The 24,666-nt window shown below is 40.7% G+C and overlaps 2 protein-coding genes across 2 annotated transcripts in view; one reads left to right on the top strand and one right to left on the bottom strand.

The window, feature by feature from the left end:
- The first annotated feature begins 6,522 nt into the window (after positions 1–6,522).
- Positions 6,523–10,020, top strand: pnp5a (purine nucleoside phosphorylase 5a). The gene is made up of 6 exons (XM_074623097.1): positions 6,523–6,775; positions 7,517–7,686; positions 7,774–7,877; positions 8,034–8,209; positions 8,308–8,498; positions 9,341–10,020. The coding sequence occupies exons 1-6, from the start codon at positions 6,753–6,755 to the stop codon at positions 9,556–9,558; spliced, it is 882 nt and encodes a 293-aa protein (XP_074479198.1). The 5' UTR covers positions 6,523–6,752; the 3' UTR covers positions 9,559–10,020.
- A 204-nt stretch (positions 10,021–10,224) lies between these two features.
- The window catches only part of capn1 (calpain 1), a 36,980-nt gene continuing 22,538 nt past the window's right edge, over positions 10,225–24,666 (bottom strand). Inside the window, exons 8-22 of the mRNA XM_074623096.1 lie at positions 22,921–23,004; positions 21,272–21,357; positions 20,306–20,380; positions 18,001–18,161; positions 17,330–17,490; positions 15,954–16,165; positions 15,821–15,860; positions 15,667–15,732; positions 15,519–15,576; positions 15,337–15,401; positions 14,065–14,133; positions 13,815–13,893; positions 13,561–13,677; positions 12,260–12,318; positions 10,225–12,139 (exon numbers count right to left, since the gene is read on the bottom strand). Of these exons, the coding sequence (XP_074479197.1) occupies positions 12,113–12,139; positions 12,260–12,318; positions 13,561–13,677; positions 13,815–13,893; positions 14,065–14,133; positions 15,337–15,401; positions 15,519–15,576; positions 15,667–15,732; positions 15,821–15,860; positions 15,954–16,165; positions 17,330–17,490; positions 18,001–18,161; positions 20,306–20,380; positions 21,272–21,357; positions 22,921–23,004 (1,359 nt within the window). The 3' untranslated portion in view covers positions 10,225–12,112. The remainder of the gene's footprint in view (positions 12,140–12,259; positions 12,319–13,560; positions 13,678–13,814; positions 13,894–14,064; positions 14,134–15,336; positions 15,402–15,518; positions 15,577–15,666; positions 15,733–15,820; positions 15,861–15,953; positions 16,166–17,329; positions 17,491–18,000; positions 18,162–20,305; positions 20,381–21,271; positions 21,358–22,920; positions 23,005–24,666) is intronic.

The following is a 24,666-nucleotide window of genomic DNA, read 5'->3' as shown; positions in this document are numbered from 1 at the left end:
GACATCTAACTGTGTAATCAGTGACTTCTCAAGCTAATCAGTACTACTGAAATCAGCTATGCACGTGGACATACTTGAGTAATAAATTGTCTAATCTTTCCAATATTTCAACAAAGAATAGAAGGTCAGCGGCGAGCAATGACTTCTTTTGTTGTACTAATGCATGTCCTCAGTGCTGTTGGTGGGAACTTTGTCCCATGAGACCAGTATTAAGTAGACGTTAGGTAATACGGTTTTGTTATGATGACTGCATGTTTGCTCGTAGGACACTGGGAAGGCCAGGCAAAAGGATATTTTAAATACCCCCAAAAAATATTTGCACAACCTCAAATGTACACTGTACTTTGTGTCTGTTTTTGCCAGCACTTAAAAAGCAAACATGAAAAATAATATGGCGAGCAAAGTAAAAGATAAGAAAGAAAAGAGGGGTATGGAAACCGCTCTGTGTTGGCATGTTTAAACTACTTCTCGTCTCACCATGCACCCAAAAGACAAAGCTGCTCTTCTGAGAGTCACAGTTTAGTAATCACTCTGACGTGCTGTTATCAGCTAATATAATAGAGGTTATCTCTTTATTTTATATACGACTTTTATAGCAAAAATCCAGAGGGAGGCATATAAAATACACCAGGTGCAATAAAGGTACAGTGAGGGAGAAGTCAATCAACAACAGTCTGTACACACCCACGCAGTTCTTAGAAAACATCTTATCAGCCAAAATAATGTGTGGGTGTGCAGGGCCTTTATAGGAGAACCCAATTTTACACAGTAAAGCCTGTTTACAAGTGTTGGTGACTACTACTGCATATGGGAAACAAGCACAAATTCACAATAGTATTGACCAGTAGGCGATTTGAGGGGGTAATGCCATCCCCCTTGTTAACCTGCCATCCTCCCTTTCCATCCCCTAGTAGCAGAGCGAGTGCAGATGGGTTGTTTACTTGAATACGTAAGTCTAGTCTAGTCTGCCTGATTCATTGATTTTTTATCTGACTGAGGTTTGTGCAAGTTAGAATTTATGACCCCGACCATGGCTCTGAAATATCAATAGCTGAACTGTGCTCTGTATTGATAAATCAGTGGCGCTGTCCGTGGTGCTGAAGTAGCAGACGGATTTGTAATTGCGACTTTTTCTCTGAGTCCCGCCCTTGTGTCAGTTTCATGTTGAATCTATAATATTCTCTAACCCTATGTAGCTGGGGGGAGGCGGTATCAAAAACTACAGAACCAAAAGAATTGTTCAAGAGGCAGTTCGCTAGTCACAGGTGAACAAAACAAATCGTCCCCACTGTTAAAATTTCCCAAATCGCCTACTGTAAATAAAAGACTCGGGCCATGTTAAGCATGATGTATGTGGCCCACATCTAGAAATGAAAGACTTGGGCCACGTTAAGCATGACGTATGTGGCTCACATCTAGAAATGAAAGACCTGGGCCACGTTAGTCATGACGTTTGGGACCCACATGCAGAAATAAAGACTCGGGCCACATTAGGCATGACATATGTGGGCCCAATTTAAAGATAAAGGACTCAGGCCACGTTAGGCATGACGTACAGTATATGGCCCACATCTAGAAATAAACGACTCGGTCTACGTTGGACATGACATATGTGGCCCACATCTACAAATTAAACACTCTGGCCATGTTAGGCATGACTTATGTGGCCCACATGTAGAAATAAAGACTCTGGCCATATTAGGCATGACGTATGTGCCCCACATCTAGAAATAAATGACTCGGGCCACGTTAGCCATGATGTATGTGGCCCACATATAGAAATAAACGACTCGGTCCACGTTAGGCATGATGTATGTGCCCCACATCTAGAAATGAAGGATTGGGCCACGTTAAGCATGACGTATGTGGCCAGCATGTAGAAATAAACGACTCGGGCTACATTAGGCATGACGTATGTGGCCCACATGTAGAAATAAACGACTCGGGCCACGTTAGACATGACATATATGGCCCACATCTACAAATTAAACACTCTGGCAACGTTAGGCATGACGTATGCGGCCCACATCTAGAAATAAAGACTCGGGCCACGTTAGGCATGACGTATGTGGCCCACATCTAGAAATAAACGACTCGGGCCACATTAGGCATGATGCATGTGGAACACATCTAGAAATAAAACACTCGGGCCTTGATGTATTCCATATGTGACTTAATTACTGAAGAAAAACAATTCTTTCGGATGCTTTCTCATTCCTTGAGAGTGACGTAATCAGTGAAGGACCAACACAGAGTCAGCAGTTCAGAAGTGCAGTTTCAGTTCAGCTTTTAAAAACCCATCTGGCACTTATTAAAAATGTTACTGTCAAAGAGAAACTGTGCAGGTTGCATCAGAACGAGTTTCTCCAGAATTGCAACTGAATTTCTCCAGAATTTCCACTGAATTTCAACTGAAAGACTGAAGAATCAACGGCAGGACCTTTTGAGCAGACACAAGGACATATATGGCATGTCCATCCTGAAAGCCGTCTTGTGAAGTTACAGCAGCTTCCAGAGGGGCTAAATAACTTGTTTCAAAAAACCCTAAAACCCATGACCCCAGGTCAGGACCTCACCGTGTGAGAAATCTCAGCTTGCGTTAGCTCTGGTAGCTTTGCAAATGACATCAAACACGGCAGACGATTGGTGTGGAATGCATGTCAGGATGCATGACATAACAAACTGGTATGTTTCTGCATTCTGCATGTTTCATGCCTGGCCGATGTCTGCATTCAGCGAGTACAATGGCGTGAAAAAAGCTGATTTTTGTGGGAGTTTATCCATGTGACTTTCCTGCTACCATCAGCTGCTGAGACATCACCCGCTACGAACATTTTTATTGACAGTACAGTTTGGCTGTAAAAAAGCGAGGAGCAGTTTAACAGGTTACTGTGGGCTGTCATGCTGCAGTCAGACGGCCCCGACTCATTGGCTGAGCCAAAGGCGTGTTATCTGTATCCAAGGGGAGGGGGGAAGAGGTCAACGGGTCAACGACTGCCACCGTGTTATCAGACAAACTTGACAGCTGCCCTTAAAAAGAGCAAGAGATTAGGAAGACGACAGAACCTAAACAGACAGGTGGTTGACTTGGAAGTAATTCATAATACACACCGAAGCCGACGACTGTCCTCTTATGTGTCAATGCCAAACAACAACTCAAGGTCCAACGACGTCAGGCTCTATGTTGTGGCGCACTCTGTGTTTTGGCTGATGTTAGACTTTGACGACCCTCTTGGGTCTGTATTTACCTGTGTAATCATACAGAAGTTAACCCAGGCAAAGGTCAATAATTGGCTTACCGGTATGTTATCTTGCATAACTAAAATAAATAATATAATTCTTGTAATTATAATAATAATTATAATAAAACCCCCAAAAGGGAGCGGGATGTTATGTAATCTTTGTCGGTGAACAGTGGGAATCGCAGCACAAGGTTTCTTCTTACATAAGTACTCTCAGTTTTTGCGATAGTGTCCTGCAGTTGACATAAACACTAAAGGGATAGTTTGCATTTTTGTCAAAAGGTTCTTATAAGCTGTGATATGCACATACATACTGGGAGCCATTCTGTGTCTGCATTTTTCTCCCTGTACAGATTAGGAAACATTTACTTTATTTAGATAAGTTAAGGAGATAAGATAAATCACCTTGTGTCCCCTTAGATTGCATGAGTACACCGTTGTGTATCCAGTGATCTGCTGGTTTTACTCTGTGTTAACAACAGACACACAAAACACCACCCCTTTCTTCAACTGCTCCGTTTAGGAGATGATGATTTAACAGGCGCAGCAACAAAATACAAGCTTTAAATGATCAGTTTGGAAAAACGTATAATTCATAAGCATGTATTGCTGACTCCTACCTCAGACTGTGCAACTTTTGTCTTTTTAATCATAGGAAGCTGATTCTTCTTAAGACTAGATTGGGTGATTCTTTTTTTTATTGTTATTGAATTATAAGAGGTTTCAACAATTTGCTGTATAAAGAAAAGAAAAATTGTAGCCTTCATCTTGTGACTAAAAACCTAATTTACCCTCATGTGACATGCCACCGGTTGTAAATTAAAGGAAAACCTGAATATACGGTGTAAGCCAAGAAACATAATGAATGCAGAAGCTCGTATATAGAGTACAAGGGATCAATGAATGATATGTTTAGTAAAGGAATGATGCAAATCATTTGGTTTGGCCTTCACCAAATCTCAAGGGACTCTCCAAATTTGAAATATCAAGGTCAGGTTTTCTTTAATTTATCTGTATTTTATTTTTAATCACCAAAAATGGGAGGAAAAAAACACAATTTATAGGACTTTAAAGGTGCAGTGTGTTGGATTTGGTGACATTATAGTGGTGAGGTTGCAGATTGCAATCAAGTGAATTTTGTCCCGTGTGCCAAGCGTGTAGTAAAACTACGGTGGCTGATGCGAAAACATGAAAACGCAAATGGTTCTATCTAGAGCCAGTGTTTGGTCAAATACCGTCAAATACCGCCGTTTGGCAAGTGCCCCTCGGCATCGGAAACCGAAGCACGGAGGCACCCTTTAGCAACAGTATGTGATGAACCAGGCTTTCAACTAACTCCAATGTAAACCCACCCGCGGCTTTATTAGACACTCGGTTAGTATCATCAGTCCCGTGAGTCCCGTAAGTCACTAGTCAGTGAAGTTAACATCAACCAAACCATTTCCTAACCTTACCTAGGTGGTTGTGTTGCATAAACCTAACTTTCTGAAAAAACGAAAGTTTATTCTGAGAGGACACTTGACGTCCCTGGTCGGTCCAAAAGTAACGAAAGAGGGCTATCCTGTGCGTCGGTCTCCGATGCCGAGCGGCACCGACCAAGTGGCGAGTTGGGAGTGAGAACGTGTTGGTTTGGTTTGTCCGTTCTGGGCTACTGTAGAAACATGGCGGCCAACTCCATGAAGAGGTATGTAGATACAAACGGCTCATTCTAAGGTAACAAAAAACACAAGGATTCTTATTTTCAGGTGATTATACACTAAAAAAAACATATTTATTAATATTATATTCCATCTCTGCCAATAGATCCCCCTAAATGTTACACACTGGTCCTTTAAAGTGAAGGACTACTTGTAATTTAGTACCACACTGTGGTATTGATACTTTTACTAAGTGTAAAGGATCTGAATACTTCTTCTATCACTGGCAGAATGTACTAATGTGTGTCGCTTCCTTGAATGTGTGCATGTCGCTGCTGAACGTCTCGTTCCGTTGCGCATTTATTACGGCACATCGATTACAGGGCATTCAGTCCAGGTGACAATCCTCGTGATTGTGTGTGCGTGTGTGTGTGTTTGTGTGTACGATTGGAAAAACACTTTGTGAGTACAATGTGGAGCCATTAATGAATGTGGAGCCATAAATGAGCCGATCAAAGCAATGTTTATAAGACTTCTGGGTTGTAATCTGCCTCATTTACAACACACACGTGCCCTAAACAAGGTGTTGAACAATCGAGTCTTACTGGCAACAATAACAAAAACACACATCGTGATGCAACCTAATAACTAAATGTCTTCCGTCTTCACGAAAAAGGACTATAAACATTGGAAAAATAGTTCCAAAGGTGGGTCCTGTAAGGTGTTGTTGCACTTCTAAACAGTATGTATCCATCACATCCTCTCTTATTTTGAAAAGTCACATATCAATCATCATATTTTAATTCGATTTCAGCCCAGAAATTGTCCATCATAACACAACAAATTTGGCAAAATAAAGTATGAATAGTTGCTTCTTAAATACAAATTTCACACATCTCACACTTCCTGTTAACATGGAAATAAAGCATATCAATTAACTGTGTATTCTTTTCCTGGAAATTTATTAAATAAATTACCAGCTATTGGAGAGTAGCGTAATATAATTATTAAAGAATGTTTATAATAATGTAATTTTTTATAAATTTTGAGGTAAATATTGGGGTAATTTGGCAGTAATTCCAAAGAAATTCCAAATAGCTTACTTGCTAATTATCACTTAATTACCATGAAATTTGCGGACCTGTAAAATGAAGTGTTACCAGAGTTACTGAGGCAGGCTATAAAGTTGCATAAATGTAAAATACTCAAGTAAGTTCCTCAAAATTGACATATGTGATCCCATGAAAACACTTCCAGATGGTGGAAACAGGAGACATGTGATGTTCAGAACAAAAACATGAGTCATGGTGAAAACGCACATCATATCTGGAGTAATATCTGGAGTGTTGATCAATAACAGGCTGATTGATCATTGCTGGATGGGTGTTGCAATCACATCCTGTCGACATACAGTAACAGAGGATAGCGGGATGTGAAGTAAGGCTGCTGGGAAGAAAGAGAAATGTGACGTTGTGTGGGCTTTAGAGAAGAAAACACAAATATTTCCTCTTCTAAAGTTGCCAGCTATTGCCCATTGAAGGTGTGTCGGACCAGCCAATGAGGCTGAAGCATCCACATGCGTCATTTTGAGAGGAGGAGGGTTTACTCTGTGCCTATAATAAACCCTGTGACTGCGCCTGATCTCCACAGACAAGTGAGAAGAACTGATTTCAACAGGACTCCAAACTAGAAAACCTCAAGAAAAACTTTTTTTAAAAACTTTTTATTTTTTTTGTGTATAACATTTTTACATTCTGAACAGCCGGGCTCTGATTCAACGTTTTTTAACCGCTTTGGAACTTGATTTTCTGCGCATTAAAGTGCACATTTCCACTTTTTTTTCTTACATCAGACCCTTTTTTAATCTTTTGCAATGTTTCCAGACGCAAATAAAGGGTGAGTACACTTTTTGGACATACTGTACTTTCAGATTTCCTCTTCACCATGCTGCTGAACACATGGCCCCCTTCATGGGCAGGTCGGGGCTGTTGGTAAAAAAAAATGTTTTGGGTAGGGGCCAAAATTATGCGCACATGCTCTGTAGGCAGCAAAGGTTTAAATGACAAGCCATTCATTTATTCCTAAGGGAGTCCTATGTGGAATTTAAGTGTGTCTTTTGCACTTTTTATAGCATATTTTTACTGATTTCACCATTATTAATAGCCTATTATTTATTAAGGCTGTTGTACGTGGCAACTTGGGTGTTAATAAAGCACTACAGGGCTTGCTTTGTATATTTATTTATTCATTTATAGCACAGTCTTGTATCCATTGATCCATGCTTGAGCAGTTTGTGTAATTCCTTTCATATGACAAACTGTCAAGTTAAAGGAATTAGTGAACTCAGCATAAAAAGTGTGTGTGTGCTTTTGTGCGTGTGTGTGTGTGTGTCGCCATTGAAGTGCATGAGAGGCGTGATACTGCTGTGACTGCAGGAATGTATGTGTGTGTGTGTGTCTCTTCAAGTCATATCCTTATTAGTAGAAGTTCTCAGATCAGGCCATGCTGCCCAGAAAAAGTCCTGTAATCTGATTATAATGACCACATCACATGATACTCAATGAATCATGAGGTGAATGAGGACACATTTTTTTGCAGTCAACCTGACCCCGGACTTTCTTTTTTCATGTCATCCAGCTACAGCTACGAGGACTGCAAGGCCACGGCCGATTGGCTGCTGGCGCAGACAGACGTGCGGCCCACGGTGGGCATCGTGTGCGGCTCTGGGCTCGGAGGGCTGGCCGACATGTTGAAGGACCAGGTGGGCTTCAACTACAAGGACATCCCAAACTTCCCACAGAGCACTGGTGAGTTTACAACAAACCTCTCAGTTGCGGATTAGTTTCCCCGTTTACTGCTCATATTTACTGACTTTTTTTTTTATTTCCCCGCAGTGCACGGACATGCCGGTCGACTGGTGTTCGGCACCTTAAAGGGGAGGCCATGCGTTTGCATGCAGGGGCGCTTCCACTTGTACGAGGGCTACCCAATCCAGAAGGTGTGTGCACTGCAACAAGTTTAAAACACTTGAACTGAGGAGAAAATCGCTATGAAATGTGTGGCCTTTAAAGAATGCTGCTGCAAGATCCTTTAAACCCCTTCGATTGGTTATATAACATCTATATTTATATACTGTGTGTGTGTGTGTTTCCAGATTACGCTGCCCATACGCATCTTCAAGCTGCTCGGCGTGGAGACGGTGATGCTGACAAATGCCGCCGGAGGCCTCAACCAGGATTTTAAAGTGGGAGACATCATGATCATCAAAGACCACCTCAACATGCCGGGCTTCGCTGGCAACAATCCACTGCATGGGCCCAACGATGAGAGGTAAGGTGGACTTCCTGCAATAGTTTTCACAGTCCAATATTTCCCCCAGGTGCCCTCACTAAACCCTCCCCCCGTCCCTCTATTTCTTCCTCTCGCAGGTTCGGCGTGCGTTTCCCCTGCATGTCCGACGCCTACGACAGAGAGCTGCAGCAGATGGCCATGGATGTTGGACAGGAGCTCGGCTACGGCGACTTCCTGAAGGAGGGCGTCTACTGCGTGCTGGGCGGACCCTCGTTTGAGACCATTGCCGAGAGCCGCATGCTGCAGAAACTGGGCGCTGATGCTGTCGGTAAGTAGTGGTTTACGCACTTTAAAGAGGAACAATTTTGCTCATTTTCAGGTGCATACTTATATTTTGGGTTTCTACTAGAACATGTTTGCATGTTTTAATGTTAAAAAAACGCTTTATTTTTCTCATACCGGCTGAGCAGCAGCACCTCTTTTCACCGTCTGTCTGAAATGCTCTGTTTGAGCTCCGCCCCCCTCCGAAAAAACAGTCTGCTCTGATTGGTCAGCTGGCCCACTCTGTTGTGATTGGCCGACCATACCAAACTCTTTGAACTCTTTGAAGCTCTAACTAGCTTTGTTTGAGGGCGTGCCAAACTAGCCGCTAGGCAGGTATTATGCAAATGTATTACTTGGTGACATCACCATGTTACGGAAGAAAAGGCAGGACTTCAAGCAAGGGGTTTCAGGCTGTTCAGGACCAGTGTTTCTCCCTTCGGCGTGGGAAAAAACAAGGAAAAAGCACTTGAGCATGATAGGTCCTCTTTAATAGTGATTATTTGTCACCAATACAGAATATTTTATTGTTAAAGTACACGGGCAGCAGTGATATATTAAAAAGTGTACCTGTAAAGCTGCAATAAGCAAGTTTTTTTTAGTTAATTATTGTGTCAGCTTTGACTTCCTCTCCCGCAGAAAGAGAGAAATCAAAGCTTAATACAAACTTCTAAACTAAAGCCAGCAAAGCTATTTCTGCTTCTGTTGATATAAACGTCAGAGCCCAGTCACATGACATCACATTTCACGGTTTCTAAGTCGTGAAAATAAACGTGTTATATTTATCTCCTTTACATCTATCCTGGTATATTGTATGATTTATTTTGAATGCCGTCTTTTCCTCGCCAGGCATGAGCACGGTCCACGAGGTGATCATCGCGCGTCACTGCGGCATGCGTGTCTTCGCCCTGTCGTTGATCACCAACCAGGCGGTGTCGGACTACGACAGCGAGGAGAAAGCCAACCACGAGGAGGTCCTTCATGCGGGCAAGCAGCGAGCGGAGCAGCTGGAGCGGCTGGTTTCCGCCATGGTGATCAAGATCGAGCACAACAACAACTACGCCTAAGAGACGCCGTGCTAGACAGATGATAGATTTTAGTTGTATGACTGATGGAGACTTTAAGTGGTTTTTATTTAATGCTACTGTGCCAAAGAAAATCACACTTAGTTTATTATTTAGGTGAGCAGTTGGGCTGTTTCTAGTATTAGGTCAAAAGATGATAATACAGTAGTCCTCTGAAGAATCTCACCGCCACTGTGCCTCATCTGACGTCTTACATTCCTCTACCGAGCGGCTCCGGACAATTTTGTTTTGTATCATTTTAAACGAGACGTATTTGTTCTAACTTAAACTATGTGATCAGCTTGTATAAATGTCTGTAATTTAACTTAACAATGAGCAAGAAATCTGCTGTAAAGATCGTAATATTATGATGTTGTTGAAATGTGTACATTAGTGGACTTAAGGTATTTTACTGTGCGTGTTTTTTTTCATATGAATGTTGTTACTAAAGGTATTATTTATTATTATATCAAGTTCGTTGGTGTTGTTCTTTGGGAGGTGGAGGGAATTTGAACTGATTTACTCATCACAACCAAAAAATGTATCATGTGTCTCAGAGTCAAGGGGGGAGTGAACGGAGGGGTACTCAGCTGGTTGCAATCTGCAACCACATCACCAAAATGTCGCCAAATCCTACACACAGTGCCTTTAATAGAAGAATATAAACAGATAATTCAGAGAATCATGAAATCCTCATGTTTATTTTCAAAGTATTGAAGTCACTACACAGGAAACTAATGTATGGCATGATGAATGGGCCCAAACGGGACCCAGAATGCTATCTTTGTTAACATGTTACATTACGCTGCAAAAAACTGAAGACACGAATGCTGGCATTGTTGGAGTATTATATGAATTTAAGGGTTTGGCTGTCACTTTTGATTAAAATCAATTCTTCCATTTACAAAAACACAAAAGTAATTGGCAGAACAAAACATTTTGGCCTTTGAAACACTTGCGACTCTTTGCTTGATAATAATGATAACACTTTACATGTAGATCCTCCATACTTAAAAACGTTTTTTTGTTTTTCAAAAAGTGATTTTGGAATACAACTCTTCAAAAACTTGCTCCCATGGTTGAACAAAAATTAGGCAGGCAGACAATATATCACATGTCACGCTGCATGCATACAACACATCCATCTTGCATAATAGTTAACCTTCACCTAGAGTATTGAAACAAGGCTGACGCATCCCTTTTTTAAACCACTATGACATCCAGTTCCAACCATAATATAAAACAGTCAGTAAAAAGTGCCATGCATAACGACAGTAAGTAAGTCTTAAAAGCTAAACAGGATTAAAGAAATAGAACTCAACACATTCTCTATGATACAGCACGCCACCAATGTCTCCGCGCCGCATTGGCCCAGTGAAGCTTCATGAGCGGACTCTTCATGCTGAGGCGAACGCAAAGTTTGGCACGAGATGTAAACAGAAAAAGCGCCGCGCCGGCAACGTCGCTGCAAAGGCAGAGTAGAGATATACGTGAATATTCTGCACATTCATTATGCGCTGAATGTGTGGCATTAAAGAGTCGGCCGCAGGGCAAGCTGGCACATCTGGCACCGAGATTGTGATATCTGACAGCAGGCTCAAATCTTTTTACAAAAATAAGCTCTGAGGAGAGCAGATTGTCCTCAATAGTCACAGGATTGTTTGCATTTATCGATGAATTGATCTGTCAAAAAAGTATTATTTTCCCTCTGCGGATGAATGTAGCCATGCAGAAGTATCCCGTACAATCTAGCGCTCATGTGTAAATCATTAATGAGTAATTGTTGATCGCTAATTCTCGATAAAAACACCATTAAAAACAAAACCACCAATTTACTTAAAATTTCCCAGTTGAACACGCAGACCGATGGAGCAAAAATAATCATATTGGTTGAGTTTCAGTGCAGCCAAAACACATTTTTTAAGTGCTTGTTAGCTACGTGGCAACTTCCTTTTTTCATTTCCTTTATGAGCCGAACGCTGCTATGTATAACAGACCGTTGCAAAGGGTGTAGTTCTGATATTGGACTCCGGTGGACTGTTTTGTTTTGCGGACTGTCAAATTATTGATTTTGTGATAGAAGATTTTGGCCATATCGCCCAGCCCTATAAGGAGGTCACTTTTAAGGAAATATATGGCTAGATTGCTTTTTTGTTCAACCAAACAAGCTACATATACATACTGTATATATATATATAGTACAGAAATGTGGGACTTTTTGTTTCCACCCACTGAAATTAAACCAATATGTTTATTTCTGCCCCCAGATTAGCGCTAAAATAGTTAAAAAACGTCAGTGCGACCGCAAAAATCGACCGTCAGGATACGAGAGGCGAGCGTTCCCTCTGTTGGAAAAACAGGTGACAAATAAAGGATTGGCACTTGTTTTCCAATGTAGGCACTGTAAAGATGAATTTACAGTCTTTTAGCATCAGAGGGCCTCTGCAGCTAGAGGAAGAACTGGTGGAGAGAAAAGGCACTTCTGAATCAACACATACTGGGGACCTGGAGCTGCAGCAGGACGCAGTGCAACATTTACAGAGAGGTCCACTCGTCTCTAGGCAAACATGGTCAGGGTAATCCACTGTAGGACACAGAGAGTGGGTCAATTAGCTAGTTATGAATAAATCACAGGTACTTTATGCACAGAAATGGTGAGTAAATAACCAATAGAAGTCGTTCACGCGAGTGTGTGTGGTCATACCTGATGGAAGTTGAGGGACATGAAACCGTCGTTATCTGTGTCCATGGTCTTAAAGGTTTCTGCAGAGACAGAAACAAAGACAATCACTTACAAGACAAAAAAAAAATGATGGAACAGGGGGAGGGGGGCAATACTCTGAGAAAGAAACTCATAATTTAAAGATAAAATTTGGGAGAAAACAACTTGGATATTCTCTGAGATAAAAGTGGTAAATTAAAAAAAATAAAAAAATAAAAACTCACAAATTAGTGAGAAAAAAACTTATATATTCTCTGAAATTATAAAGACACAAATTTATAAGAAAAGAAAAATAGTCACACATCACACTGCGGTCAAGTCATCTGTTTGAGAAAAAAACTCAGAATTTCTAAGATTTAAGTCATAAAATTAAGGAGAAAACAACTTGGATATTCTCTGAGATTAAAGTGGTCAATTTACGTGAAAAAAAATAGTCACACTCATCACACTACAATAAAGCCAGCCGTCTCTCCAAATCAGCTGAGGCTAAAATTGTAGTGCACCCATATACTGTCATTTATGGTAAACGCATTCAAACAGCCTATATCGAGCTGACGGGGAGAGTTAGTGACACACCATAGACTGTATATAAGAAGTGGACGTAGTCACCGTGATGTCACCCTTTGGTTTGTTGACTGCCGTTTTGAAGCCTCGAGTTCGGCATTTTGGCCGTCGCCATCTTGGTATTTTGCAACCAGAAGTGACACTAGAGGGTGGAGCTAAGTACAACCGAACGCTGAACAGTGATGGCAGTCATTCTGCATAATAATTAGCCATGTGCTTCTGTTTGCTGCACGTAGAGTGAGTATTTTCGATGCCTTGGAACAATGGCCGTTTGTTTTCGGGGCGACGTACTGTTGGACAAATGGGCTTTTTTTCAGTCCAATGGGACATTTATCGGACTATTGGTGTTTCGGAATAACAACGGACCGTCCTCTTCTCAACACCCAATAATGTACGACAGACACTAACGTTACCTGAACAACCAAATAAAGAACAATATATGGCTTAGGATCACCCAGCAGCTGGGATACGATGAAGATGGTAATGTAGCTGATATGCACTTGCTATATGTTATATGTTATGGTTTTACCAATAATGGCCCTAATACGCCGTTGTACGTGTACTGTATTTCATTTATTTGCACAAATGGTCTCACTTGATATGGGTCTGACTTTTTGTGTGGTAAAATGAAAACAAGTTTCACGTTTTTAACAAGACACCTGACGAGCAGGTGAACTGTTCCTTTAAAGACATTGAGGGTGTGCAGTAATGGGACTCACTGAACATGGTCTCCAGTCGGACCAGACAGGTGACAAAGTTGTCAAAGTCGACAGACATGTCGGCCTCCGTGTAGCGCAGGATGATCAGCTGGAACAGCTGGTTGGTCAGCTTGAAACCTGAAGGAAAAACGAAAAACAGTCCACAAGTTTAACAATAAAGTAATCAAAAGGGAACACTCTGTATGAGTGAAAATGCTTCTGACTTTTGTGTTTATCTTTCCTTTTCTTGTAATTGAAATGAAAAGGAACAGTACCTGCAGATTCAAGAGCCATCCTCATCTCATAGGAGCTCATGGTGCCCGATTTGTCCAAGTCGAACTGCCTGAATATGGTCTGGCACGGTGACATGAACGAAGTATAAACAAGTATTTAGACAAACACACAAGAAGATGAAAAAACAGTCCGCTGATCGGACTTCAAAATAAACAACAGGCTGACGCAAGTACCATGACGCAGGATCAATATTATTTTAGCCTGATCTGACCGATCAGTGATTAAACTCACCAGGTAGCGTTTAACCTTTTCCCAGAGCACGTGGAACTCTGTCAGGCCGAGCTTTCCACTGCCGTCCGTCTGAGCCAACAAGTCAAAGAACAACAGGGACTTTCATCTGATCAACAAGTCAGACAAACTCATTATATAAAATGATATCACAAGCAGACGATTTTAAAGGGGAACTCCACTGATTTTACTCATCAAAGTACATTATGTGAACAAAAGTTGTTACGCAAAGTCTGATAAGTTGCCTCAAGTGAAGCGAGTGTCACTTGAGTCGGTTGGGGCTGAAGAAGTTTGAAAAAGAAAAGGCAGGCAACTCGAGGTTAGCCGCTACCAGCATCCCACACCTGAATCTTTGACCTTTAAAAGTGAGTTGCATTGTGGGTAATGTAGGCACCAGATTTTGACAGGGAAGAAGAATTAATTTAATAAAAAAGATCTCTAGTTAAGCTGTGTTGATTTTTCTTTAAAGGTACAGTGTGTAGGATTTGATGATATCTAGTGGTGTGGTTGCAGATTGCAACCAATTGAGTACCCCTCCGCTCACTCCTCCCTTTCCAAGACTGAGGTAACGTGAGCCGTGAGTGCAAAAGCCATCCTTACCATAATAACACTAGTTTCACAAGCTTGTCGGAGAACTGCAGCGGCCTTCAGGTAACGTAAAAACGTAAAAGGCTCTCTAGAGTCAGTGTTTGGTTTGTCCGTACTAGGCTACTGTAGAAACATGGGGGACTCCGTGAAGAGGACCTGCTCCCTATGTAGATACGAAGGGCTCATTCTAAGCTAACTAAAACACAACGGTTGTTAGTTTCAGGTGATTATACACTAAAGAAAACATAGTTATGTATATTATATTCCATTTCTGGTTATAGATCCCCCGAAATGTTACACACTGTTCCTTTAAACGTACATCATGAGTCTGACAATATTTTGTGAGGGCAATGCTAAATCTGTGGAGTACTCTTTTAAGGAACCCAAAGAATCCAACATGCTTATTCCCTGATAATATTTATGTCCTATAAATGTTTAAGAATTTATATATATATATGTTATATTTTTTATTATTTAATTTTTAATTTTTATTTAACTTTGTTTTTTGTTCTTTATCCTTTTTGCATCGGCAATGGGTGATGGGGCTTTGGGGGGAAAATACCAAAATATGGAGGGACAATCATTTACATTTGTGCTCTATTGGTTGTTTCTATACACATGTTACTCCCAATAAGTTATTACGAAAAAAAAAAAAAAAATTATATTTTTAGGCCATTTCAAGGATACGTCCATGAGGCTTATCATGCTGCGACAAGCTTCTTTTGTGAAGCCGTCTGTCTTCAGGTCTTTATCTGTTAGCATGAGAAAGGAAGACAAGAAAAGAGAAGAATAAACACATTTAACGCTTGAAAAAGTTGAAAAATACCATAATCTTATGAGCTAGCAATGTAATTCCAGCTGTAACTGACGTTTGCTGATGATCCTGTTCAATATGGTCTGCAGCTCCGTGATGCTGATCTCCATGTCCTGTCGGCACAAACAGAGAATGTCAAATCATTTAAACATGACTGTGTGTATACATACCATGAACCAATTCCTTCCTTCAAGTATGCTTACCGGCCCTGCCAGCTGTCTGAAGAGATTCTTGAAGGCGGCGTCGATCTGGCTCTCGTCTAGCTCGGTCTGAAACACAAACAGAAACATTTTTCAGTACACATTTGGTTTTCCTTCCACACATCATTAGGGTGATGTAGTAGTTTCATCCTCTCACCTCTGTCGGAAGCTCTGCTGTAACGTCATCATCCAGCTCCCTGACGTGGAAAGAAGAAAGATTTACTTTTCAGTCACATCATACGCCCAGAGCTCCTCCCAGATCCCTCACGCTCTCTTACAGCTATACTCACTCTGATTCGGCTGGCTTCTCGGAGAAAACTCTGAGGCAGAAGTCGCCCTCTTTGTTCGGCTCGAAGGTGGAGGGGACGATGATGTACTCCCCGACCGGCAGCCGCAACCGCGAGCTGACCTCCCTCAGGTTGATGAAGAGCTCTGAGCGAGCGCTGGAGGCGTGGGTGAGGAAAAAGTCTCGCTTCAGGTGGACGCCTGACCTGCCCTTAAACTGAGAGGGGAGAGAGTTTAAGTCAATAAATCCTTTTTTTCAAAGCGTTGGTACGTTAAACGGTACTTCTTATTCTTTCAACAGTCTCTTACTTTAAATTGTAAGTTAAAGGTTTGGGGTTAAATCCCTTTATGTTTGTATTCCACAGAGTCTGGATAGCATTTGGGATCTATTATATTGTTCACAGGGGGCAATTTGTTAATTTTCAACCCGCGACTAGCGAACCGCCCCATTAACGACTCATTTGGTTCTGTATTTTTTAATACCACCCCTCACCCACTGGATATATAGTTCAGGGAATATTATAGATCCAAGACGAAACTGACGAACTGCGAGAAAAAGTCGCAATTACAAATCCATCTGCTGCTTCAGCAAATCACCTACTGGTTGTTCTTGATTCACAATAAAAAAAAGTGGTAAGAAGTAAAACTCTCACCTCATTTGGAACCTGTAAAGAACAAAGAGAGAGAGATGTGATTATTACCATGATGAATGTGATCAGGAACAACAAAAAGACAGGAAAGGAGCTACAAAGTAGAGATTTTTCAGCGATACGAAATCAAAGAAGAAATGTGTGAATCCTGAAACGTGACATTATAAAAACTGAGATAAGGATAGCCCTTTTCCACTGCAGGAGTTTAGCTAAACATAGTGTAACATGTCAGAGGTGCTGCTTTTGTTTCCACTTTTCTCTGCTCGCTTTGGGAAAATGTTACCGGAACCAAATTTCAGCATCGCCCAAATGCAAGTTAATGGTATATATTGTGTCCTGGGTTGTAAAATAAAGTGAAAACAAGGAAAAAATCAAGTAGAAATGCCTCACAAGGTTCTTAAAAGTTAATGTAAAAAAGCAGGTTATATTATGTTATGGTCCTGAAGTGGAAAAGACTATAATTTTACTTTATTTATTTATTTATTTACCCAGAATATACATTAGTTAAAAAAAAAAAATAATAAAATAAACAAAAAAAAATCAACAACAATAAAACTGTTTTTTATACTAAAAGAAATTAACAGAAAACAAAAGAAAAACAACAAAACTACAAAAAAAACAGTAAAATCAAGAGCAATAAAACTACTAATGACAATAACAACAAAACAATGACTTTAAGTTGCTTTCAAGATTTCGTTTTACAAGCAGCGTTTTGTTGGACTGCAGCTCACCTCATAGAGGGCGAACCCGATGGTCTCCATGTCTTTGCCCTCCTGCCGCTTCTTCCTGCGGTCCTTCTGCATGAGGCCAACCAAGAAGCTGCAGTCTGATTGGCCGGGAGAGTCCGGGTGCGTCAGCGAAATCTTGAACTGGGGGTTCAGCCAAAAGGATGCTGGGAAGAAGAGTTGAAAATTGTTCTGCTTTTTTTTTATATCCAGGGGTCCATTGTTAAAATGTTGTTTTTTTTATCAGTAGTATAGACAATAACAACACAATTTGCGTTGTCTTGCTCAAAGTCGATCGAGAAAACACTCCAATTCCTTGCACGTCTTCAGTCATGATGAGACATTTCCAAAATGTATTTTAAAGCAAGCCATTGTTTAGTTACTTAAGCGTTATAAATGGGAGTCACTGGTTCACATTCCTTTAGTAAATTCAACAAAATCCTCCCTCCCTCCTTCTACACCTCCTTGTTTTTTAAACATTTTTCATCCCCGAATAGTAAAAGGCGTATTCAACACCATCATGAGATCCTAAAACTGCTTTGGTCGGTCGGAGAAACTCTGAATTAATCTCCAAAATGAAAGAAAACAAAACTAGATTGTGTTTATATCATTCCTTAAATTCTATTCTTTCATTCAAACCTCCAGTTTCCCACCCATTTCTCCCGTGTGCTACATACCTGGGAAGTTCCTGCAACCCCCAGCGGTGCTGCCCCTCCTCCACTCCCCCTGATAGAGCGAGGAGCTCCACTTCTTCAGCTGGCTGTTCTGCAGAGCGTCGGCCGTCAGGTTGCAGAGCTCCAGACGGGTGAACTCGCGCAGGAAGTCACTGAACGACATCCTGAGAGATGGAAATAGATGCACCGTTAGGAGGACAGAGTTACAGACGTAGGCAAAGTTGTTGGTAACGTTCCGTTAAAGAGAGAAAAACCCACAATGGTCACTGAAATAACTTGAAACTGACAAAAGTAATAATAAATAAAAATTCACTGAAAATTAACTAATGAAAATCAGATATTGTTTTTGAATTATGGTTCAGCAGAATCATTTAAAAAAACGAACTAATGAAACTGGCCTATACAAAAATGATGGTACTCTTAACTTAATATTTTGTTGCACAACCTTTTGAGGCAATCACTGCAATCAAGTGATTTCTGTAACTCTCAATGAGACTTCTGCACCTGTCGACAGGTATGTTGGCCCACTCCTCGTGAGCAAACTGCACCAGCTGTCTCAGGTTTGAAGGGTGCCTTCTCCAGACAGCATGTTTCAACTCCTTCCACAGATGTTCAATAGGATTTAGATCAGGGCTCATAGAAGGCCACTTCATAATAGTCCAATGTTTTGTTCTTAGCCATTCTTGGGTGTTTTTAGCTGTGTTTTGGGTCATTATCCTGTTTGAGGACCCATGACCTGCAACTGAGACCAAGCTTTCTGACACTGGGCAGCACATTTCGCTCCAGAATGCCTTGATAGTCTTGAGATTTCATTGCACCCTGCACAGATTCAAGACACCCTGTGCCAGATGCAACAAAGCAGCCCCATAACATAACCGAGCCTCCTCCATGTTTCACATTAGGTACAGTGTTCTTTTCTTTGGATGCTTCATCTCTTCGTCTGTGAACATAGAGCTGATGTGACTTGCCAAAAAGCTCCAGTTTTGTCTCATCTGTCCAAAGGACATTCTCCCAGAAGCTTTGTGGCTTGTCAATATGCATTTTGGAAAATTCCAGTCTCGCTTTTTTATGATTTGGTGTCCTCCTGGGTCGTCTTCCATTAAGTCCACTTTGGCTCAAACAGTGACGGATGGTGCGATCTGACACTGATGTACCTTGACCTTGGAGTTCACCTCTAATCTCTTTGGAAGTTGTTCTGGGCTCTTTGGTTACCATTCGTATTATCCGTCTCTTCAATATGTCATCAATTTTCCCCTTGCAGCCACGTCCAGGGAGGTTGGCTACAGTCCCATGGACCTTAAACTTCTGAATAATATGTGCAGCTGTAGTCACAGGAACATCAAGCTGCTTGGAGATGGTCTTATAGCCTTTACCTTTAACATGAAGGTCTATAATGTTCTTTCTGATCTCCTGAGACAACTCTCTCCTTAACTTTCTGTGGTCCATGTTCAGTGTGGTACACACCATGATGCCAAACAGCACAGTTACTACTTTTCACCCTTTAAATAGGCAGACTGACTGATTACAAGTTTGAAGATACCTGTGATGCTAATTACAGGACACACCTTAGTTTAATATGTCCCTATGGTCACATTATTTTACATCTTTTCTAGGGGTACCATCATTTTTGTCTAGGCCAGTTTCATTAGTTTGTTTTTTTAAATGATTCTGTTGAACCACAATTCAAAAACAATGTCTGATTTTCATTAGTTAATTTTCAGTAAATTTTATTTATTATTACTTTTGTCAGTTTCAAGTTATTTCAGTGACCGTTGTGGGTTTTTCTCTCTGTAACGTAACGTTACCAACAACTTTGCCTACGTCTGTATGTTTCCATCACAAAGTCCAAGTTGTTGAACTTTGTTTCAGTACGGATGAAAAATTATGCTGATGTTTCAAACACATACCGCTGGCTGCTGAGAACATCAATATATCAAACACACATTACAGTAAACAAAGTCTAAAGTGCTCGTGTTGAGGTGTCTAATCATATTTCCTCATGTCCCTTAGAATAATTTGATGTAGGTTATTTTTTACACTTCTATAGTCTTAGTTATGTGAAAGAACAACTCAGGAGAAATATATTAGGAAGATATTAGACATGTATTAAAAGATTGGAAAATAATCTATCAACTAGATTAAAATATTTAATCGCAATTCCGAATCACTGATTTAAACCACATAGGGAAAAGTCTAGAAAAGTCTTTGGGGGTCGGGTTGCATTCCTAGTCAGTGATGTCACATCAGGTGAATTTCCGTCAGCTGCCGAAAGGCAACAATACCTGCTTACGTGCACAACAAGACTCACCAGAATTCACCGTCCTCGCTGCGGTTCTGTAGACGACTTCTGACGGAGCGATCCACACTGTCCCACTCTCTGGAGCTGAGGAGTTCACAAAGAAAAAATATATAATCTATTTAGTCATTTGTACTGTAAAGTCACATATAATTCAGCAAAAAATATTACAGAATAACTTGCTTTAGTATCTTTAAATTTCCTTTACACTGACATTCAACAGGTAAAGTTTCACGCCCATTTGAATGTTTAAGTGTGACATATTGTTAGCCGTGGGGGGAGAATGTCGGGTATTTGTAAATTCATAACTATGGTGATATGATATTATGTAATCCCACCCATTTCTCCATTCCGTCTGACTCTTCTTCCCCAGGAACACTGAACCCATTGTTTTTGTAGAGATTATTATTCTGCTGCGCAATCGCATTTTTGAGGGGTTTTGATGCTCGAAAAAAAATGGTTTATTAATTTATCGGATTTGTTTCATATTTGATTGGTATAACCTTCCGACTAATGTGACGCTAAATTGTGAAGGAAGTCATAGGTCATGTGACAATATGTCATTTTAGGCACTTTACAGGTATTTCTTTTTCTTTTTTTCGAAACTCATCCCAGAGGATTCAACTGATCCATCTCAAATTTCATCAGAAGAATCTCAAGACCATGACGATGCCAAATTGTGAAATTTTGTGTTTTCGTGGAACGTGGTTGCCATTGCGAGGCGGGCAATTTGCATGTTTCGCCACAGGCAGCTGTTCTAAGTGGACTTTACATTGTCCAATCTGCCCCAAGAGATGTCTGGTATTTGTACTTTCATAACTATGGCGATATGATATTATGTAATCCCACCCATGCATTTAAATCCTGCACAGTATCTGTTTGTCTCATTCACTTCTAAGAAATGATCTTACTTCCTATCATGTATTGCCATATAATGCCAGTATTTCTAATGTAGTAAAGTGTAAAGTAAAACCGTACTTGTCGCTCCAGGCTCCGGTCCACTCCACTTCCCCCCAGGGGTTCCTGATGCGAACCAGCTTGGTCATATTTCCTCTGTACACCACCTGAGAGCGAGGAAACATCCACACTTTGTCACTGGTTTAGTCGCGTGGTTGCACACAGTCATCACGTGTATCTACTGTCAGTTACTCTGAAATCAATTGTTATAGTAAAACACACCATGATAAAAGGAGAAATCAGCTGAGTCATTTGAGTCAAATGAACAACTGGTTACAATACAGATTACAACAACGCTGTGACGTCTGCATTAATCACATGAAGGGATGCACCATTAAGGAAAATGTTGCTGAACAATGATCTCGTGATACATTTAGAGTTTCAATCTATATTTTATAAGTAAAAATGCAATATTTGTACTGTAGTTTGGATCCAACTGCTACTAAAAGTTATCCAAATTGAAAAAGTGTGGAATATAGCACAACACAATATATCACAATATGTTAACGTTACCTAGTGTTAGTTTGTAAAGAACCCAAAGATAATGATGTTAACACAATAATGACTAGCCTCGGTGGTACAGTATAAAAGTTCACTTTTACAGTTTTGTGTCTCTTTTTGGTCATTTTGTCTCTTTGTAGTCATTTCATGTCCCTTTGTTGTCACTTTATGTCTCTTTGTAGTTGTTTTGTGTCTCTTTGTAGTAATTTTAGGTCCCTTTGTGGTCATTTGATGTCTCTTTGTAGTGGTTTTGTGTGACCAAAATTTCTCTTTGTGGTCATTTTGTGTCTCTTTGTAGTCATCATGTGTCTCTTTGTAGTCATTTTATGTCCCTTTGTGGTCACTTTGTGTCTCATTGTGGTAATTTTAGGTCCCTTTGTGGTCGTTTTGTGTCTCTTTGTAGTTGTTTTGTGTGACCAAAATATCTCTTTGTGGTCATTCTGTGTCTCTTTGTTGTCATTTTGTCTCCTCATGGTCATTTTGTGTTTCTTTGTGGTCGTTTTGTCTCTCTTTGTAGTCGTTTTGTCTCTCTTTGTAGTCGTTTTGTCTCTCTTTGTAGTCGTTTTGTCTCTCTTTGTGCTCATTTTGTGTCTCCTCATGGTAATTCTGTCTCTTAGTAGTCGTTTTGTGTCTCTTCATGGTCACTTTGTCTCTTTGTGGTGTTTTTTGTGTCTCTTTGTAGTTGTTTTGTGTCTCTTTGTGGTAACTTTGTCTCTTTGTAGTCATTTTATGTCCCTTTGTGGTCACACCACATAGACACAAAATGATCACAAAGAGACACAAAACTGAAACAGTGAACTTTTATACTGTACCACCGAGACTAGTCATTATTGTGTTAACATCCTTATCTTTTGGTTCTTCACAAACTAACAATAGGTAACGTTAGCATATTGTGATATTATTCACTGTGTTGTGCTATATTCCTTATTACAGCTACATCTAAGTTACTGAAATGCAATTATTGACATGGGTACATACTGCAGTCTAGAACTGTATTATCTGCTTTTGGCCTGTTTTTTAGTTTAGTAGTGGGGCAACTGAGCTGAATAGTCATAACAATTTGTGTATTTTCTTTATTATTATTTTCTAAAATTGTTGGATCAGTTTTACCCATAATTGTAAAATAACTGTGTTGCCATTTTGGCCAGGAGATTTGCTTCACCGCTCACCTCGTCCACACCGGTCACAGAGTAGGCGTGTCCCTTCACCAGCTTCTTAAACGTGACGGCCTCCTGTTCCGACGAGCTGGTGGTCTGAGGACGAGAGTAAAACAGTCAGAGAGACATTCGCTCAGTCAGGAGGACGGGGACAAAGTATCTGCATACTGCTGCTCCACATGTGACAGGGTTAGTGACATCTACAGTCACCGTCATAACACGGGGCTCATTCATTAACATCAGCAAACTCTACAGGGCGAGAAATCCATTAGGGAGATGACTGTCACTGGTTGTTTTGAAGGGATAGTCCGGATGTTTTGAAGTGGGGTTATTGTGTGACTTGGGTTAGTTCGGATTCATTAAAGTCATACTATAACACAAACAAACTCACTGATCGAGGCAGCGCTAGACCAGCAACCCCCGTGTTCTGCGAGGTAAAATTACTGTTTTTGTCATTGGAGTCTGGTGTCTTTGAAGAGAGCATTGATACCTGCTTCAGTTCCCCATCGGTAAGGGCTGATGGCAAGGTAAAGTGGTGACAACATTCTCAATACAGCGTACACTTAAACTGATATAGATTTTTTTGATAGGTGGCTAAAATACGTTTTGCTGCCGGCCCCGTCCACACCAGTACATTGCTTTGGTTCAAGTGCCCGTACTCCTGTCTGTCTGTCTCTCCAAGCTGGGGGGAGTGCCGATCGTCATCTACTGCAGGTAATACACTGACTATAGATGAGAAGTACCTCATACAACCCCACTTCAAAACACACAAACTATGACCTCAACTAATTAAAACACCGTCACACCCCACTGTGTGTGTATCATAGACTGTATATAAAGATGAATGACACGTCTCCACTTCCGTTATTAGGATGTTCTTGCCTCATTTAAACCTTGTCACAGTAAAAGTGAATGAAACTCCCTTTGTTTGTTGCTGTTAATCTCAATATTTTACTATTTTATCATCTCTGGTGCAGAATAGACTCATCTTTGGTATTTGTCTTCTTTCATGTTTTCCTACAATGAGCGTGACTGGCAGTTCTTCTACCCAAACTGAACAGCACTGATTACAGATAGATCAACAAGACAGAAAAGAGTTCAATCCCCTCTGTCTGCAAACACCGGGTGTCCTGGAGAATTATCCTGAGTTCCTGCCAGCTCCAAACCTTTTAACTACAAGCTTCCCCATCTCCAGCACTGCCCTCTCCTGGTCCCAGATCACATTTCCCACATTTTTCTACCATTACAGCAACCTTTCAATCAAACTGCCCTATTTACCTCAGTTCAACCCCGCTCAGTGAGACTGAGGAGAGCTCTACAAGAAAAAAATGACTTTCTGGAAACAACAGTTATCTTTTTTTTAACCCTCTGAGACCCACAATAGACACGTTTTTGTCTTTTTCAGGGTGGTACAGGGGGTCTTTAGGGTGAGATAGCAGGTCAGCAGTAGATGTCACATAGAAGTGGTGTACATCATCTGAAAGCTGGGAACCTGAAGATTAATTTGAGATCAGCACTGTGTGCCAAGTTTTCTATGGATTCCTTAGTTTTTTCTAGGTTCATATCTGTAGCTTCAATCTAGCCCTAAAACTGAACCTGCTACATCCTCCGAAAGACAGTTAAGTCGGTCGGGAGTCTCAGGTATTAGTACATTAAATATAATATAATTTCTTTAAAACATGACAGTGTACTTTATGTTGTTAGTGTCATTTGAATCTGTCTGGTTTCCCTGATCCCTACAACCCCACCCCTTTTGGA

The sequence above is a fragment of the Sebastes fasciatus genome, chromosome 22, assembly GCF_043250625.1.
Source record: "Sebastes fasciatus isolate fSebFas1 chromosome 22, fSebFas1.pri, whole genome shotgun sequence".
NCBI lineage: Eukaryota > Metazoa > Chordata > Actinopteri > Perciformes > Sebastidae > Sebastes > Sebastes fasciatus.
This window is presented reverse-complemented; position numbering and strand designations above follow the sequence as displayed.